Source organism: Salmo salar, chromosome 26, assembly GCF_965601325.2.
Source record: "Salmo salar chromosome 26, fSalSal1, whole genome shotgun sequence".
NCBI classification, from domain to species: Eukaryota; Metazoa; Chordata; class Actinopteri; order Salmoniformes; family Salmonidae; genus Salmo; species Salmo salar.
Window position 1 is genome coordinate 54,320,734 of NC_138316.1, and position 21,323 is coordinate 54,342,056.

Sequence of the window (21,323 nt, forward strand, 5' to 3'; positions counted from 1 at the left end):
ATAACTACCCTAACTATACCTACCATTACTATAACTACCCTAACTATAACTACCATTACTATAACTACCTGACACGCTTAGGGCTGTGAAAGGTTAAAAAGTAGTGCTTTATATAGGGAATAGGGTGCCATAGGGCTCTGGTCTCAAGTAGTGCACTATATATAGGGAATAGGGTGCCATAGGGCTCTGGTCTAAAGTAGTGCACTATATAGGGAATAGGGAGCCATTTGGGAGTGAACCTGGAAGTCTTGTCTCTGTTCTGCTCCTCTATTCTCTGACTGACCTTTAGTTATAATTATGTCCACCAAATGCTGGGACGTCCACCCCTGGAGGGGGTGTCCCACTCTCCTTCTGTCTTCTCTTTCATTCTCTGGTTCTGGGTGTATAGATGTACTGTGGTTCTGGATGTATAGATGTACTGTAGTTCTGTATGTATAAATGTGCTGTGGTTCTGGATGTATAGATGTACTGTAGTACTGTAGTTCTGGATGAATAGATGTACTGTAGTTCTGGATGTATAGATGTGCTGTAGTACTGTAGTTCTGGATGTATAGATGTGCTGTAGTACTGTAGTTCTGGATGTATAGATGTACTGTAGTTATGGATGTATAGATGTACTGTAGTTATGGATGTATAGATGTGCTGTGGTTCTGGATGTATAGATGTACTGTGGTTCTGGATGTATAGATGTACTGTTTTAATGTGGTTCTGGATGTATAGATGTACTGTAGTACTGTGGTTCTGGATGTATAGATGTACTGTTTTAATGTGGTTCTGGATGTATAGATGTACTGTAGTTATGTAGTAATGTTTTCTCTCCATGTCTTGCAGAGCTCCAGGACCCATAGCCTGCCACTTAAAGGATCTGCTCCTCCCTGGCTGGTCAGTCACTTGGACATTCCCATGGATTCCTCCTCTAGAAACTGTCTTCTGCTATCTATACCAGTGAATTATGAGCCCGATCCTCAGCGACCCTCAGCGATCCCTAGCGATCCCTAGCAACCCTCAGCGATCCCTAGCGACCCTCAGCGATCCCTCAACTATACCTACCCTAACTATAACTATAACTACCCTAACTATAACTATACCTACCCTAACTAGACCTACCCTAACTATAACTATACCTACCCTAACTATACCTACCCTAACTACAACTACCCTAACTATAACTACCCTAACTATACCTACCCTAACCTTAACTACCCTAACTATAACTCTACATTACCCTACCCTAACTATAACTACCCTAACTATAACTACCCTAACTATAACTACCCTAACTATACCTACCCTAACTATACCTACCCTAACTATAACTACCCTAACTATACCTACCCTAACTATAACTACCCTAACTATAACTATAACTACCCTAACTATAACTACCCTAACTATAACTCTACCTACCCTACCCTAACTATAACTATACCTACCCTAACTATAACTACCCTAACTATAACTACCCTAACTATACCTACCCTAACTATAACTACCCTAACTATAACTACCCTAACTCTACCTACCCTACCCTACCCTAACTATAACTATACCTACCCTAACTATAACTACCCTAACTATAACTACCCTAACTATAACTATACCTACCCTAACTATACCTACCCTAACTATACCTACCCTAACTATAACTACCCTAACTATACCTACCCTAACTATAACTATATCTACCCTAAATTTAACTACCCTAACTATAACTACCCTAACTAAACCTACCCTAACTATAACTATACCTACCCTAACTATACCTACCCTAACTATACCTACCCTAACTATAACTACCCTAACTGTAACTACCCTAACTATACCTACCCTAACTATAACTACCCTAACTATACCTACCCTAACTATAACTATACATACCCTAACTATAACTATATCTACCCTAACTATAACTACCCTAACTATACCTACCCTAACTATAACTACCCTAACTATAACTACCCTAACTATAACTATATCTACCCTAACTATAACTACCCTAACTATACCTACCCTAACTATAACTACCCTAACTATAACTATAACTATACCTACCCTAACTATACCTACCCTAACTATACCTACCCTTACTATAACTACCCTAACTATACCTACCCTAACTATACCTACCCTAACTATAACTATACCTACCCTAACTATAACTATACCTACCCTAACTATAACTACCCTAACTATAACTACCCTAACTATACCTACCCTAACTATACCTACCCTAACTATAACTACCCTAACTATAACTATACCTACCCTAACCCTACCTACCCTACCATAACTATACCTACCCTAACTACAACTACCCTAACTATAACTATACCTACCCTAACTATAACTACAACTACCCTAACTATACCTACCCTAACTATAACTTCCCTAACTATACCTACCCTAACTATAACTACCCTAACTATAACTACCCTAACTATACCTACCCTAACTATACCTACCCTAACTATAACTACCCTAACTATACCTACCCTAACTATACCTACCCTACCCTAACTATACCTAAACATCTGGTCAACAGTAGTGCACTACTTAGGGAATAAGGTGCCATAGGGCTCTGGTCTAAAGTAGTGCACTATATAGGGAATAGGGTTCCATAGGGCTCTGGTCTAAAGTAGTGCACTATATATATAGGGAATAGGGTGCCATAGGGCTCTGGTCTAAAGTAGTGCACTATATATAGGGAATAGGGTGCCATAGGGCTCTGGTCTAAAGTAGTGCACTATATAGGGAATAGGGAGCCATTTGGGAGTGAACCTGGAAGTCTTGTCTCTGTTCTGCTCCTCTAGTCTCTGACTGACCTTTAGTTATAATTATGTCCACCAAATGCTGGGACGTCCACCCCTGGAGGGGGTGTCCCACTCTCCTTCTGTCTTCTCTTTCATTCTCTGGTTCTGGGTGTATAGATTACTGTAGTACTGTAGTACTGTGGTTCTGGATGTGTAGATGTACTGTGGTTCTGGGTGTATAGATGTACTGTGGTTCTGGATGTATAGATGTACTGTAGTTCTGGATGTATAGATGTACTGTGGTTCTGGATGTATAGATGTACTGTAGTACTGTGGTTCTGGGTGTATAGATGTGCTGTGGTTCTGGATGTATAGATGTACTGTAGTATTGTGGTTCTGGATGTATAGACGTACTGTAGTACTGTAGTTCTGGATGTATAGATGTGCTGTGGTTCTGGATGTATAGATGTACTGTAGTACTGTGGTTCTGGATGTATAGATGTACTGTAGTTCTGGATGTATAGATGTACTGTAGTTCTGGATGTATAGATGTACTGTGGTTCTGGATGTATAAATGTGCTGTGGTTCTGGATGTATAGACGTACTGTAGTACTGTGGTTCTGGATGTATAGACGTACTGTTTTATTGTGGTTCTGGATGTATAGATGTACTGTAGTTCTGGATGTATAGATGTACTGTTTTAATGTGGTTCTGGATGTATAGATGTACTGTAGTTATGTAGTAATGTTTTCTCTCCATGTCTTGCAGAGCTCCAGCACCCATAGCCTGCCACTTAAAGGATCTGCTCCTCCTGGCTGGTCAGTCACTCGGACATTCCCATGGATTCCTCCTCTAGAAACTGTCTTCTGCTATCTATACCAGTGAATTATGAGCCCGATCCTCAGCGACCCTCAGCGATCCCTAGCGACCCTCAGCGATCCCTCAACTATACCTACCCTAACTATACCTACCCTAACTATAACTATACCTACCCTAACTATACCTACCCTAACTATAACTACCCTAACTATAACTACCCTAACTATACCTACCCTAACTATAACTACCCTAACTATAACTACCCTAACTATAACTACCCTAACTATACCTAAGCTAACTATACCTACCCTAACTATAACTACCCTAACTATACATACCCTAACTATAACTACCCTAACTATACCTACCCTAACTATAACTACCCTAACTATAACTCTACCTACCCTAACTATAACTATACCTACCCTAACTATACCTACCCTAACTATAACTACCCTAACTATAACTACCCTAACTATGCTACCCTAACTATAAATATATCTACCCTAACTATAACTACCCTAACTATAACTACCCTAACTATAACTACCCGAACTATAACTACCCTAACTATACCTACCCTAACTATAACTACCCTAACTATAACTACCCTAACTATACCTACCCTAACCATAACTACCCTAACTATACCTACCCTAACAATACCTACCTTAACTATAACTACCCTAACTATAACTCTACCTACCCTAACTATAACTATACCTACCCTAACCATACCTACCCTAACTATAACTACCCTAACTATACCTACCCTAACTATAACTACCCTAACTATACCTACCCTAACTATAACTATACATACCCTAACTATACCTACCCTAATTATAACTATACCTACCCTAACTATACCTACCCTAACTATAACTACCCTAACTATACCTACCCTAACTATAACTACCCTAACTATACCTACCCTAACTATAACTATACATACCCTAACTATAACTACACCTACCCTAACTATACCTACGCTAACTATAACTACCCTAACTATACCTACCCTAACTATAACTACCCTAACTATACCTACCCTAACTATAACTATACATACCCTAACTATAACTATAACTACCCTAACTATAACTATATCTACCCTAACTATAACTACCCTAACTATACCTACCCTAACTATAACTACCCTAACTATAACTATAACTATACCTACCCTAACTATAACTACCCTAACTATACCTACCCTAACTATAACTACCCTAACTATAACTATACCTACCCTAACTATACCTACCCTAACTATAACTACCCTAACTATAACTATAACTATACCTACCCTAACTATAACTACCCTAACTATAACTACCCTAACTATAACTACCCTAACCACACCTACCCTAACTATAACTACCCTAACTATAACTATACCTACCCTAACTATAACTACCCTAACTATACCTACCCTTACTATAACTACCCTAACTATTCCTACCCTACCCTAACTATAACTACCCTAACTATAACTACCCTAACTATACCTACCCTAACTATAACTACCCTAACTATAACTATACCTACCCTAACTATAACTACCCTAACTATACCTACCCTAACTATACCTACCCTTACTCTAACTACCCTAACTATAACTACCCTAACTATACCTACCCTAACTATACCTACCCTAACTATACCTACCCTAACTATACCTCCCCTACCCTAACTATACCTACCCTAACTATACCTTCCCTAACTATAACTACCCTAACTATAACTACCGTAACTATAACTACCCTAACTATACCTACCCTAACTATACCTACCCTATACAATACCTACCCTAACTATAACTATACCTACACTAACTACAACTACCCTAACTATACCTACCCTACCCTAACTATAACTACCCTAACTATACCTACCCTAACTCTATCTACCCTAACTATAACTACCCTAACTATAACTACCCTAACTATACCTACTCTACCATAACTATAACTACCCTAGCTATAACTATAACTACCCTATCTATAACTATAACTACCCTAACTATAACTATACCTACCCTAACTATAACTACCCTAACTATACCTACCCTAACTATACCTAAACATCTGGTCAACAGTAGTGCACTACTTATGGGAATAGGGTGCCATAGGGCTCTGGTCTAAAGTAGTGCACTATATATAGGGAATAGGGTGCCATAGGGCTCTGGTCTAAAGTAGTGCACTATATAGGGAATAGGGAGCCATTTGGGAGTGAACCTGGAAGTCTTGTCTCTGTTCTGCTCCTCTAGTCTCTGACTGACCTTTAGTTATAATTATGTCCACCAAATGCTGGGACGTCCACCCCTGGAGGGGGTGTCCCACTCTCCTTCTGTCTTCTCTTTCATTCTCTGGTTCTGGGTGTATAGATTACTGTAGTACTGTAGTACTGTGGTTCTGGATGTATAGATGTACTGTGGTTCTGGATGTATAGATGTACTGTAGTACTGTGGTTCTGGGTGTATAGATGTACTGTGGTTCTGTATAGACGTGCTGTAGTACTGTAGTTCTGGATGTATAGATGTACTGTGGTTCTGGATGTATAGATGTCCTGTGGTTCTGGATGTATAGATGTACTGTAGTACTGTGGTTCTGTATAGATGTACTGTGGTACTGTGGTTCTGTATAGATGTACTGTAGTACTGTGGTTCTGGATGTATAGATGTGCTGTGGTTCTGTATAGATGTACTGTAGTACTGTGGTTCTGTATAGATGTACTGTAGTACTGTGGTTCTGGATGTATAGATGTACTGTAGTACTGTGGTTCTGGATGTATAGATGTACTGTAGTACTGTGGTTCTGGATGTATAGATGTACTGTGGTTCTGGATGTATAGATATACTGTGGTTCTGGATGTATAGATGTACTGTATTACTGTGGTTCTGGGTGTATCGATGTACTGTAGTTCTGGATGTATAGATGTACTGTAGTTCTGGATGTACAGATGTGCTGTGGTTCTGGATGTATAGATGTACTGTAGTTCTGTGGTTCTGGATGTATAGACGTACTGTTTTAATGTGGTTCTGGATGTATAGATGTACTGTAGTTATGTAGTAATGTTTTCTCTCCATGTCTTGCAGAGCTCCAGGACCCATGGCCTGCCACTTAAAGGATCTGCTCCTCCCTGGCTGGTCAGTCACTTGGACATTCCCATGGATTCCTCCTCTAGAAACTGTCTTCTGCTATCTATACCAGTGAATTATGAGCCCGATCCTCAGCGACCCTCAGCGATCCCTAGCGACCCTCAGCGTCGATCAGCGACCCTCAGCGATCCCTAGCGATCCCTAGCGATCCTTAGCGATCCCTAGCGATCCTTAGCGACCCTCAGCGATCCCTAGTGATCCCTAGCGATCCCTAGCGATCCTTAGCGACCCTCAGCGATCCCTAGCGATCCCTAGCGATCCTTAGCGACCCTCAGCGATCCCTAGCGATCCCTAGCAATCCTTAGCGACCCTCAGCGATCCTTAGCGATCCCTGGCGATCCTTAGGGCTCAGACACACCAAAAGCTTAGCACCTCTGAATGTAATTTTGCGAACCGATTTGCTATCCTTAGCAATCCTTAAATCCCAGTTCAGAGACGACGAGACGAGACGAGACGAGATCAGATAAAACTAGCTAGGTTTAGAACGTTGTGTTGTACTACAGCTGACTGAAGACGGGGCATTCGGATCAAGGAGACGAGACGTGCAGTTGAGACCGTTTCCACGATAACTCGTTACGTCGACGCGATGAAAACTTTGAAACAACGTTTTTTTGCCCACTTTGTTGTAGCAAGTTGCTGTGAACAAACGATATCTGATGTACTCACTACAGCGGGTGTTCTCTCTCTCTCTCTGTGTTTCTCATCTCTATATATCTGTTTCATGTTTCCTGTGAGATCCTCTGAAAGTCTTTAGTAATTAGCTTTGCGTTATAATGTTTGATTTAAAGTTTTGTGGTATCCCGGACACAGATTGAGATTCAACATTGAGTTTGCTTTCCGGTCCACGATGAGTCTGAATCTGTGTCCTGGAAACCAGCGCTGGGTCGGACGTCTAAACCCTTATTGTCTGTTTTGATCCATTCTGTCTTTCAGTTGGACATGAAGTATTTATCTCCGTTGTTGCTGGCTTATGAAGACCAGCTCGCTGAGAAAGATGCTCTTCTGCAGGCCTCGGAGGTAAGAGTGTGTGTGTGTGTGTGTGTGTGTTTTTTGTGTGTGTGTGTGTGTGTCACCCTGTTATCCTCTTGTTAATATCTTTATGCTTTTTCAAATGTGTTATGGTCTATTTAAAAGAGGAAACACAAAGAGAGTTAAGAGCCAATGAAAACACATCACGCTCAGCCAGTATATTAAAGTGTAGGGTTGAAGACATCCAATGAAAGTGAGTTAAGGACATAGAGAGAGAGGCCTGGTCTACCCAGGACCTGGTAGAGATGGGTTCAACTATGTCCCGCTAAACTGATCGAGAGAGAGAGGCCTGGTCTACCCAGGCTCTGGTAGAGATGGGTTCAACTATGGCCCACTAAACTGATATAGAGAGAGAGGCCTGGTCTACCCAGGACCTGGTTGAGATGGGTTCAACTATGTCCCACTAAACTGATATAGAGAGAGAGGCCTGGTCTACCCAGGCTCTGGTAGAGATGGGTTCAACTATGTCCCACTAAACTGATATAGAGAGAGATGCCTGGTCTACCCAGGACCTGGTAGAGATGGGTTCAACTATGGCCCACTAAACTGATATAGAGAGAGAGGCCTGGTCTACCCAGGACCTGGTTGAGATGGGTTCAACTATGTCCCACTAAACTGATATAGAGAGAGATGCCTGGTCTACCCAGGCTCTGGTAGAGATGGGTTCAACTATGTCCCACTAAACTGACATAGAGAGAGATGCCTGGTCTACCCAGGACCTGGTAGAGATGGGTTCAACTATGTCCCACTAAACTGATATAGAGGCCTGGTCTACCCAGGACCTGGTAGAGATGGGTTCAACTATGTCCCACTAAACTGATATAGAGAGACATGCCTGGTCTACCCAGGACCTGGTAGAGATGGGTTCAACTATGTCCCACTAAACTGATATAGAGGCCTGGTCTACCCAGGCTCTGGTTGAGATGGGTTCAACTATGTCCCACTAAACTGATATAGAGGCCTGGTCTACCCAGGACCTGGTTGAGATGGGTTCAACTATGTCCCACTAAACTGATATAGAGGCCTGGTCTACCCAGGCTCTGGTTGAGATGGGTTCAACTATGTCCCACTAAACTGATATAGAGGCCTGGTCTACCCAGGACCTGGTTGAGATGGGTTCAACTATGTCCCACTAAACTGATATAGAGGCCTGGTCTACCCAGGCTCTGGTTGAGATGGGTTCAACTATGTCCCACTAAACTGATATAGAGGCCTGGTCTACCCAGGACCTGGTTGAGATGGGTTCAACTATGTCCCACTAAACTGATATAGAGGCCTGGTCTACCCAGGCTCTGGTTGAGATGGGTTCAACTATGTCCCACTAAACTGATATAGAGGCCTGGTCTACCCAGGACCTGGTTGAGATGGGTTCAACTTTGTCCCGCTAAACTGTCAAACGTATTTGGAGAGAAGAGAAAAATACAACTCCTCTTGGCTGGCCATTTTTCACTTAGTTAGTGTCCCAAACTAAGTGATTTGCCGTCCATTTGGAGGGTAAATCTGAGCATAATTCTATCCTCTTGATTCCTGCTTACAAGCTAAATTTAAAGCAGGAAGCACCAGTGACTCGGTCTATTAAAAAAAAAAGTGGTCAGATGAAGCAGATGCTAAGCTACGGGACTGTTTTAGCTAGCACAGACTGGAATCTCAGACCTGAAAGACCTGTTTCTCCTACAGCAGAATCCTTCTTCTTTGACATGGTAAAGTCTTCAGCTCTACAGGGGACATTTCAGGGGGACAGTCATCTTTGACATGGTAAAGTCTTCAGCTCTACAGGGGACATTTCAGGGGGACAGTCATCTTTGACATGGTAAAGTCTTCAGCTCTACAGGGGACATTTCAGGGGGACAGTCATCTTTGAGATGGTAAAGTCTTCAGCTCTACAGGGGACATTTCAGGGGGACAGTCATCTTTGACATGGTAAAGTCCTCAGCTCTTCAGGGGACATTTCAGGGGGACAGTCATCTTTGAGATGGTAAAGTCTTCAGCTCTACAGGGACATTTCAGGGGGACAGTCATCTTTGACATGGTAAAGTCTTCAGCTCTACAGGGACATTTCAGGGGGACAGTCATCTTTGACATGGTAAAGTCTTCAGCTCTACAGGGGACATTTCAGGGGGACAGTCATCTTTGAGATGGTAAAGTCCTCAGCTCTACAGGGGACATTTCAGGGGGACAGTCATCTTTGAGATGGTAAAGTCCTCAGCTCTACAGGGGACATTTCAGGGGGACAGTCATCTTTGAGATGGTAAAGTCTTCAGCTCTACAGGGAACATTTCAGGGGGACAGTCATCTTTGAGATGGTAAAGTCCTCAGCTCTACAGGGGACATTTCAGGGGGACAGTCATCTTTGACATGGTAAAGTCTTCAGCTCTACAGGGGACATTTCAGGGGGACAGTCATCTTTGAGATGGTAAAGTCTTCAGCTCTACAGGGGACATTTCAGGGGGACAGTCATCTTTGAGATGGTAAAGTCCTCAGCTCTACAGGGGACATTTCAGGGGGACAGTATTCTTTGAGATGGTAAAGTCCTCAGCTCTACAGGGGACATTTCAGGGGGACAGTCATCTTTGAGATGGTAAAGTCCTCAGCTCTACAGGGGACATTTCAGGGGGACAGTCATCTTTGAGATGGTAAAGTCTTCAGCTCTACAGGGAACATTTCAGGGGGACAGTCATCTTTGAGATGGTAAAGTCCTCAGCTCTACAGGGGACATTTCAGGGGGACAGTCATCTTTGAGATGGTAAAGTCCTCAGCTCTACAGGGGACATTTCAGGGGGACAGTCATCTTTGAGATGGTAAAGTCCCCAGCTCTACAGGGGACATTTCAGGGGGACAGTCATCTTTGAGATGGTAAAGTCCTCAGCTCTACAGGGGACATTTCAGGGGGACAGTCATCTTTGAGATGGTAAAGTCTTCAGCTCTACAGGGAACATTTCAGGGGGACAGTCATCTTTGAGATGGTAAAGTCCTCAGCTCTACAGGGGACATTTCAGGGGGACAGTCATCTTTGAGATGGTAAAGTCCTCAGCTCTACAGGGACATTTCAGGGGGACAGTCATCTTTGACATGGTAAAGTCCTCAGCTCTACAGGGGACATTTCAGGGGGACAGTCATCTTTGACATGGTAAAGTCCTCAGCTCTACAGGGGACATTTCAGGGGGACAGTCATCTTTGACATGGTAAAGTCTTCAGCTCTACAGGGACATTTCAGGGGGACAGTCATCTTTGACATGGTAAAGTCCTCAGCTCTACAGGGGACATTTCAGGGGGACAGTCATCTTTGACATGGTAAAGTCCTCAGCTCTACAGGGGACATTTCAGGGGGACAGTCATCTTTGACATGGTAAAGTCTTCAGCTCTACAGGGGACATTTCAGGGGGACAGTCATCTTTGAGATGGTAAAGTCTTCAGCTCTACAGGGGACATTTCAGGGGGACAGTCATCTTTGACATGGTAAAGTCCTCAGCTCTACAGGGACATTTCAGGGGGACAGTCATCTTTGACATGGTAAAGTCCTCAGCTCTACAGGGACATTTCAGGGGGACAGTCATCTTTGACATGGTAAAGTCTTCAGCTCTACAGGGACATTTCAGGGGGACAGTCATCTTTGAGATGGTAAAGTCCTCAGCTCTACAGGGGACATTTCAGGGGGACAGTCATCTTTGACATGGTAAAGTCCTCAGCTCTACAGGGACATTTCAGGGGGACAGTCATCTTTGAGATGGTAAAGTCCTCAGCTCTACAGGGACATTTCAGGGGGACAGTCATCTTTGACATGGTAAAGTCCTCAGCTCTACAGGGACATTTCAGGGGGACAGTCATCTTTGACATGGTAAAGTCCTCAGCTCTACAGGGACATTTCAGGGGGACAGTCATCTTTGACATGGTAAAGTCCTCAGCTCTACAGGGGACATTTCAGGGGGACAGTCATCTTTGAGATGGTAAAGTCTTCAGCTCTACAGGGACATTTCAGGGGGACAGTCATCTTGGAGAATAAACCACACTAAATGAGGCTGTTTCTCCACTTGGAGCTGAAAGGAATGAAACATAATCATATGCATTTTAGGATTTCCTGTCTTACCCCTGCTCTACCTCCTTCTCTCTACCTCCCTTACCCCTGCTCTACCTCCTCTCTCTACCTCTCTTACCCCTGCTCTACCTCCTCTCTCTACCTCCCTTACCCCTGCTCTACCTCCTCTCTCTACCTCCCTTACCCCTGCTCTACCTCCTCTCTCTACCTCTCTTACCCCTGCTCTACCTCCTCTCTCTACCTCCCTTACCCCTGCTCTACCTCCTTCTCTCTACCTCCCTTACCCCTGCTCTACCTCCTCTCTCTACCTCCCTTACCCCTGATCTACCTCCTCTCTCTACCTCCCTTACCCCTGCTCTACCTCCTTCTCTCTACCTCCCTTACCCCTGCTCTACCTCCTCTCTCTACCTCCCTTACCCCTGCTCTACCTCCTCTCTCTACCTCCCTTACCCCTGCTCTACCTCCTTCTCTCTACCTCCCTTACCCCTGCTCTACCTCCTCTCTCTACCTCCCTTACCCCTGCTCTACCTCCTTCTCTCTACCTCCCTTACCCCTGCTCTACCTCCTCTCTCTACCTCCCTTACCCCTGCTCTACCTCCTTCTCTCTACCTCCCTTACCCCTGCTCTACCTCCTCTCTCTACCTCCCTTACCCCTGCTCTACCTCCTCTCTCTACCTCCCTTACCCCTGCTCTACCTCCTTCTCTCTACCTCCCTTACCCCTGCTCTACCTCCTCTCTCTACCTCCCTTACCCCTGATCTACCTCCTCTCTCTACCTCCCTTACCCCTGCTCTACCTCCTTCTCTCTACCTCCCTTACCCCTGCTCTACCTCCTTCTCTCTACCTCCCTTACCCCTGCTCTACCTCCTTTCTCTCTACCTCTCTTACCCCTGCTCTACCTCCTCTCTCTACCTCCCTTACCCCTGCTCTACCTCTCTCCTTCTCCCTCCCTCCTCTTCTCCCATTTCCTCTCCTCTTCCTCCCCCAGCAGCTCTCCTCTTCCTCCTCCCCTCCTCCTCCTCTTCCTCCCCCAGCAGCTACCCTCCTCCTCTTCCTCCCCCAGCCCTCCTCCTCCTCCTCTTCCTCCCCCAGCAGCTCCCCTCCTCCTCTTCCTCCCCCAGCAGCTCCCCTCCTCCTCCTCTACCTCCTCCAGCAGCTCCCCTCCTCCTCCTCTTCCTCCCCCAGCAGCTCCCCTCCTCCTCCTCTTCCTCCCCCAGCAGCTCCCCTCCTCCTCTTCCTCCCCCAGCAGCTCCCCTCCTCCTCCTCTTCCTCCTCCAGCAGCTCCCCTCCTCCTCCTCTTCCTCCCCCAGCAGCTCCCCTCCTCCTCTTCCTCCCCCAGCAGCTCCCCTCCTCCTCCTCTTCCTCCCCCAGCAGCTCCCCTCCTCCTCTTCCTCCTCCAGCAGCTCCCCTCCTCCTCCTCTTCCTCCCCCAGCAGCTCTCCTCCTCCTCTTCTTCCCCCAGCCCTCCTCCTCCTCCTCTTCCTCCTCCAGCAGCTCCCCTCCTCCTCCTCTTCCTCCCCCAGCAGCTCTCCTCCTCCTCTTCTTCCCCCAGCCCTCCTCCTCCTCCTCTTCCTCCTCCAGCAGCTCCCCTCCTCCTCCTCTTCCTCTCCCAGCAGCCCTCCTCCTCCTCTTCCTCCCCCAGCCCTCCTCCTCCTCCTCTTCCTCCCCCAGCAGCTCTCCTCCTCCTCTTCTTCCCCCAGCCCTCCTCCTCCTCCTCTTCCTCCCCCAGCAGCTCCCCTCCTCCTCTTCCTCCTCCAGCAGCTCCCCTCCTCCTCCTCTTCCTCTCCCAGCAGCCCTCCTCCACCTCTTCCTCCCCCAGCCCTCCTCCTCCTCCTCTTCCTCCCCCAGCCCTCCTCTTCCTCCTCCTCCTCCCCCAGCCCTCCTCCTCCTCCTCTTCCTCCCCAACAGCTCCCCTCCTCCTCCTCTTCCTCCTCCTCCTCCCAGACTCTAAATGTATCAGCGGTATGTATGAAATACCAGACTGCCGCGTTCTCCATCTCTGTCTTTTATACTGTGTGTCTGTAGAAGCTGTCCTGTATTTGAACAGATGGACTGTCCTGATACAGGCCATAGTAAAGTGGATATGCAGAAAAGACAGGTTTTACTCAGCAGTTATTGTGGATGTATGTGGATACTCTGTTTGTTGAAGAAGATGGTGTCAAATTCAGATAGAGGCAGATAGAGAAACCGTCAACGAATCACATCCCTCTTAGCTGAGATTACGGCTGGAGTAGAGTTCACCTGTTAGGATAGCTGAGATTACTATCACCTGTTAGGATAGCTGAGATTACTATCACCTGTTAGGATAGCTGAGATTGCTATCACCTGTTAGGATAGCTGAGATTAATGCTGGAGTAGAGTTCACCTGTTAGGATAGCTGAGATTACTATCACCTGTTAGGATAGCTGAGATTACAATCACCTGTTAGGATAGCTGAGATTACTGTCACCTGTTAGGATAGCTGAGATTACTGTTCACCTGTTAGGATAGCTGAGATTACTATCACCTGTTAGGATAGCTGAGATTACTATCACCTGTTAGGATAGCTGAGATTACTATCACCTGTTAGGATAGCTGAGATTACTGTTCACCTGTTAGGATAGCTGAGATTACTATCACCTGTTAGGATAGCTGAGATTACTGTCACCTGTTAGGATAGCTGAGATTACTATCACCTGTTAGGATAGCTGAGATTACTATCACCTGTTAGGATAGCTGAGATTACTGTTCACCTGTTAGGATAGCTGAGATTACTATCACCTGTTAGGATAGCTGAGATTACTATCACCTGTTAGGATAGCTGAGATTACTGTTCACCTGTTAGGATAGCTGAGATTACTATCACCTGTTAGGATAGCTGAGATTACTGTTCACCTGTTAGGATAGCTGAGATTACTATCACCTGTTAGGATAGCTGAGATTACTATCACCTGTTAGGATAGCTGAGATTACTATCACCTGTTAGGATAGCTGAGATTACTATCACCAGTTAGGATAGCTGAGATTACTGTTCACCTGTTAGGATAGCTGAGATTACTATCACCTGTTAGGATAGCTGAGATTACTATCACCTGTTAGGATAGCTGAGATTACTATCACCTGTTAGGATAGCTGAGATTACTATCACCTGTTAGGATAGCTGAGATTAATGCTGGAGTAGAGTTCACCTGTTAGGATAGCTGAGATTACTATCACCTGTTAGGATAGCTGAGATTACTATCACCTGTTAGGATAGCTGAGATTAATGCTGGAGTAGAGTTCACCTGTTAGGATAGCTGAGATTACTATCACCTGTTAGGATAGCTGAGATTACTATCACCTGTTAGGATAGCTGAGATTACTATCACCTGTTAGGATAGCTGAGATTACTATCACCTGTTAGGATAGCTGAGATTAATGCTGGAGTAGAGTTCACCTGTTAGGATAGCTGAGATTACTATCACCTGTTAGGATAGCTGAGATTAATGCTGGAGTAGAGTTCACCTGTTAGGATATCTGAGATTAATGCTGGAGTAGAGTTCACCTGTTAGGATAGCTGAGATTACTATCACCTGTTAGGATAGCTGAGATTACTATCACCTGTTAGGATAGCTGAGATTAATGCTGGAGTAGAGTTCACCTGTTAGGATAGCTGAGATTACTATCACCTGTTAGGATAGCTGAGATTACTATCACCTGTTAGGATAGCTGAGATTACTATCACCTGTTAGGATAGCTGAGATTACTATCACCTGTTAGGATAGCTGAGATTACTGCTGGAGTAGAGTTCACCTGTTAGGATAGCTGAGATTACTATCACCTGTTAGGATAGCTGAGATTACTATCACCTGTTAGGATAGCTGAGATTACGGCTGGAGTAGAGTTCACCTGTCAGGATAGCTGAGATTACTGTTCACCTGTCAGGATAGCTGAGATTACGGCTGGAGTAGTGTTCACCTGTTAGGATAGCTGAGATTACGGCTGGAGTAGTGTTCACCTGTCAGGATAGCTGAGATTACTGCTGGAGTAGAGTTCACCTGTCAGGATAGCTGAGATTACGGCTGGAGTAGTGTTCACCTGTCAGGATAGCTGAGATTACGGCTGGAGTAGAGTTCACCTGTCAGGATAGCTGAGATTACTGTTCACCTGTCAGGATAGCTGAGATTATGGCTGGAGTAGAGTTCACCTGTTAGGATAGCTGAGATTACGGCTGGAGTAGTGTTCACCTGTCAAGATAGCTGAGATTACTGTTCACCTGTTAGGATAGCTGAGATTACTGTTCACCTGTTAGGATAGCTGAGATTACGGCTGGAGTAGTGTTCACCTGTCAGGATAGCTGAGATTACGGCTGGAGTAGTGTTTACATTTACATTTACATTTAAGTCATTTAGCAGATGCTCTTATCCAGAGCGACTTACAAATCGGTGCATTCACCTTATGATATCCAGTGGAACAACCACTTGACAATAGTGCATCTAAATCTTTTAAGGGGGGGGGGGGGGGGGTAGAAGGATTACTTTATCCTATCCTAGGTATTCCTTAAAGAGGTGGGGTTTCAGGTGTCTCCGGAAGGTGGTGATTGACTCTGCTGTCCTGGCGTCGTGAGGGAGCTTGTTCCACCATTGGGGTGCCAGAGCAGCGAACAGTTTTGACTGGGCTGAGCGGGAACTGTGCTTCCTCAGAGGTAGGGAGGCCAGCAGGCCAGAGGTGGATGAACGCAGTGCCCTTGTTTGGGTGTAGGGCCTGATCAGAGCCTGAAGGTACGGAGGTGCCGTTCCCCTCACAGCTCCGTAGGCAAGCACCATGGTCTTGTAGCAGATGCGAGCTTCAACTGGAAGCCAGTGGAGAGAGCGGAGGAGCGGGGTGACGTGAGAGAACTTGTTCACTTGTCAGGATAGCTGAGATTACTGTTCACCTGTCAGGATAGCTGAGATTACTGTTCACCTGTCAGGATAGCTGAGATTACGGTTGGAGTAGTGTTCACCTGTCAGGATAGCTGAGATTACTGTTCACCTGTCAGGATAGCTGAGATTATGGCTGGAGTAGTGTTCACCTGTTAGGATAGCTGAGATTACGGCTGGAGTAGAGTTCACCTGTCAGGATAGCTGAGATTACTGTTCACCTGTCAGGATAGCTGAGATTATGGCTGGAGTAGTGTTCACCTGTTAGGATAGCTGAGGTTACGGCTGGAGTAGTGTTCACCTGTCAGAATAGCTGAGATTACGGCTGGAGTAGTGTTCACCTGTCAGGATAGCTGAGATTACGGCTGGAGTAGTGTTCACCTGTTAGGATAGCTGAGATTACGGCTGGAGTAGAGTTCACCTGTCAGGATAGCTGAGATTACTGCTGGAGTAGAGTTCACCTGTCAGGATAGCTGAGATTACGGCTGGAGTAGTGTTCACCTGTCAGGATAGCTGAGATTATGGCTGGAGTAGAGTTCACCTGTCAGGATAGCTGAGATTACTGTTCACCTGTCAGGATAGCTGAGATTATGGCTGGAGTAGTGTTCACCTGTTAGGATAGCTGAGGTTACGGCTGGAGTAGTGTTCACCTGTCAGAATAGCTGAGATTACGGCTGGAGTAGTGTTCACCTGTCAGGATAGCTGAGATTACGGCTGGAGTAGTGTTCACCTGTTAGGATAGCTGAGATTACGGCTGGAGTAGAGTTCACCTGTCAGGATAGCTGAGATTACTGCTGGAGTAGAGTTCACCTGTCAAAATAGCTGAGATTACTGTTCACCTGTCAGGATAGCTGAGATTACTGTTCACCTGTCAGGATAGCTGAGATTACTGCTGGAGTAGAGTTCACCTGTCAGGATAGCTGAGATTACTGTTCACCTGTCGGGATAGCTGAGATTACTGTTCACCTGTCAGGATAGCTGAGATTACTGTTCACCTGTCAGGATAGCTGAGATTACTGTTCACCTGTTAGGATTGCTGCTAGACTGAGCTTCGAGAGCTGTCCAGGTAGTGTTTGTGATTGTGATCGAGGATAATTGATTGATTGATTGGTTGATTGATTGATTGGTTGATTGATTGATTGATTGATTGGTTGATTGATTGATTGATTGATTGGTTGATTGATTGGTTGGTTGTGTCTAGGAGGAGTTGAGGAGGTTCCGGGGCCATGTGGAGGAGGTGGTGAAGGAGAACCAGAAACTACACCAGGACCTGAAACGGACAGGAGGAGTCAATCACAAGGAGTGGTGAGTACTGTCTGTCTCTCTGGAGGAGTCAGCCACTAGGAGTGGTGAGTACTGTCTGTCTCTCTGGAGGAGTCAGCCACTAGGAGTGGTGAGTACTGTCTGTCTCTCTGGAGGAGTCAGCCACTAGGAGTGGTGAGTACTGTCTGTCTCTCTGGAGGAGTCAGCCACTAGGAGTGGTGAGTACTGTCTGTCTCTCTGGAGGAGTCAGCCACTAGGAGTGGTGAGTACTGTCTGTCTCTCTGGAGGAGTCAGCCACTAGGAGTGGTGAGTACTGTCTGTCTCTCTGGAGGAGTCAGCCACTAGGAGTGGTGAGTACTGTCTGTCTCTCTGGAGGAGTCAGCCACTAGGAGTGGTGAGTACTGTCTGTCTCTCTGGAGGAGTCAGCCATTAGGAGTGGTGAGTACTGTCTGTCTCTCTGGAGGAGTCAGCCATTAGGAGTGGTGAGTACTGTCTGTCTCTCTGGAGGAGTCAGCCATTAGGAGTGGTGAGTACTGTCTGTCTCTCCGGAGGAGTCAGCCACTAGGAGTGGTGAGTACTGTCTGTCTCTCTGGAGGAGTCAGCCATTAGGAGTGGTGAGTACTGTCTGTCTCTCTGGAGGAGTCAGCCACTAGGAGTGGTGAGTACTGTCTGTCTCTCTGGAGGAGTCAGCCACTAGGAGTGGTGAGTACTGTCTGTCTCTCTGGAGGAGTCAGCCACTAGGAGTGGTGAGTACTGTCTGTCTCTCTGGAGGAGTCAGCCACTAGGAGTGGTGAGTACTGTCTGTCTCTCTGGAGGAGTCAGCCACTAGGAGTGGTGAGTACTGTCTGTCTCTCTGTCTGTCTCTCTGTGAGTGAAAGAGAGGAGACACTGTCTTGACGCTTTTCTATCTCCCCCCTCGTCTCCTACCTCGTCTCCCCCCCTCCCCCCTCGCCTCCCCCTCGTCTCTCTCCCCCCCTCCCCCCTCGTCTCCTCCCTCGTTTCCCCCCCTCCCCCCTCGCCTCCCCCCTCGTCTCTCTCTCCCCCTACTCCCTCGTCCCCCCCTCACTCTGACTGAGGGTGAGGAGGAGACAGACTCCCTCCTTCAGATTCTACTACAGAAACTAGTTACATTCTGTTTCTACATTCTACACCTTCATATTAACGCTGTATCAAACCTCGCTGGAGGAAAATGGTAGAAATCACCCTGCTGGAGGTGAATGGTAGAAATCACCCTGCTGGAGGTGAATGGTAGAAATCACCCTGCTGGAGGTGAATGGTAGAAATCACCCTGCTGGAGGTGAATGGTAGAAATCACCCCGCTGGAGGTGAATGGTAGAAATCACCCTGCTGGAGGTGAATGGTAGAAGTCGTCACCCCGCTGGAGGTGAATGGTAGAAATCACCCTGCTGGAGGTGAATGGTAGAAATCACCCTGCTGGAGGAGTATGGTAGAAATCACCCTGCTGGAGGTGAATGGTAGAAATCACCCTGCTGGAGGAGTATGGTAGAAATCACCCTGCTGGAGGAGTATGGTAGAAATCACCCCGCTGGAGGTGAATGGTAGAAATCACCCTGCTGGAGGTGAATGGTAGAAATCACCCTGCTGGAGGTGAATGGTAGAAATCACCCTGCTGGAGGTGAATGGTAGAAGTCGTCACCCTGCTGGAGGTGAATGGTAGAAATCACCCTGCTGGAGGTGAATGGTAGAAATCACCCTGCTGGAGGTGAATGGTAGAAGTCGTCACCCCGCTGGAGGTGAATGGTAGAAATCACCCTGCTGGAGGTGAATGGTAGAAATCGTCACCCCGCTGGAGGTGAATGGTAGAAGTCGTCACCCCGCTGGAGGTGAATGGTAGAAGTCGTCACCCCGCTGGAGGTGAATGGTAGAAATCACCCCGCTGGAGGTGAATGGTAGAAGTCGTCACCCCGCTGGAGGTAAATGGTAGTCTTCAGAGTTTAAAGTTATCTCTATGAACTGTTCCTCCTCTTCCTCTCTCTCCTCTCGTCCCTCATTTCCCCTCCTCCCCCCTCCCTCTCTCTTCCTCCTCTCCCTCTCTCCCCTCCTCCCTCACTCCTCTCGTCCTTCATCTCCCCTCTCCTCTCCCCTCCTTCCCCCTCTCCTCCCCCCCTCTCTCTTCCTCCTCCCCCTCTCTCTCTCTTCCCCCTCTCCCTCTCTCTCCCTCCTCCCTCACTCATCTCACCCCTCCTTCCCCCCTCTCCTCCCTCTCCCCTCCTCCCTCACTCCTCTCTCTTCCTCCTCTCCCTCTCTCTCCTCTCGTCCCTCATCTCCCCTCCTCCCCCTTCCCTCTCTCTTCCTCCTCTCCCTCCCTCACTCCTCTCTCCCCTCCTTCCCCCCTCTCCTCCCCCCTCCCTCTCTCTTCCTCCTCTCCCTCCCTCTCCCCTCCTCCCTCACTCCTCTCTCCCCTCATTCCCTCTCGCCTCCTCCCTCCCTCTCTCTTCCTCCTCTCCCTCCCTCTCCCTCTCGTCCCTCATCTCCCCTCCTTCCCCCCTCTCCACCCTCCCTCTCCCTCCTCCCTCACTCCTCTCTCCCCTCCTTCCCCCCTCTCCTCTCCCCTCCTCCCCCCTCACTCTCTCTTCCTCCTCTCCCTCTCTCTCCCCTCCTCCCTCACTCCTCTCGTCCCTCCTCTCCCCTCCTTCCCCCCTCTCCTCCCTCCCTCCCTCTCCCTCACCTCCCCTCCCTCTCCCCTCCTTCCCCCCTCTCCTCCCTCCCTCTCCAGTCTCTAAGGTGTGTAAGCAGCAGATGTTGCTTGAGGCAGAGAAGCAGAAGCTGGAAGGTGAGCTGGAGGTAACGAGGAGAGAGCTCCACACTCTGCAGACAGAACACCTCCAGGCACGCTGTCAGCTGGGACGAACACCACGCCATCGCCACCAAACTCAAACGGTAGCTAGTTATAAATATACTGACAGATAGATACTGGCAGACTCAGACAGCAGATAGATACTGACAGACTCAGACAGCAGATAGATACTGACTCAGACAGCAGATAGATGCTGACAGACTCAGACAGCAGATAGATACTGACAGACTCAGACAGCAGATAGATACTGACAGACTCAGACAGCAGATAGATACTGACAGACTCAGACAGCAGATAGATACTGACTCAGACAGCAGATAGATACCGACTCAGACAGCAGATAGATACTGACAGACTCAGACAGCAGATAGATACTGACAGACTCAGACAGCAGATAGATACTGACAGACTCAGACAGCAGATAGATACTGACAGACTCAGACAGCAGATAGATACTGACAGACTCAGACAGCAGATAGATACTTACAGACTCAGACAGAAGATAGATACTGACAGACTCGGACAGCAGATAGATACTGACTCAGACAGCAGATAGATGCTGACAGACTC

At 46.8% G+C, this 21,323-nt stretch overlaps 1 protein-coding gene across 1 annotated transcript in view; it reads left to right on the forward strand.

The window, feature by feature from the left end:
• Positions 1-21,323, forward strand: part of LOC106591621 (centrosomal protein of 89 kDa) — a 54,701-nt gene that overhangs the window by 16,861 nt on the left and 16,517 nt on the right. Inside the window, exons 2-4 of the mRNA XM_045708324.2 lie at positions 6,670-6,720; positions 7,666-7,749; positions 17,874-17,977. Of these exons, the coding sequence (XP_045564280.2) occupies positions 6,670-6,720; positions 7,666-7,749; positions 17,874-17,977 (239 nt within the window). The remainder of the gene's footprint in view (positions 1-6,669; positions 6,721-7,665; positions 7,750-17,873; positions 17,978-21,323) is intronic.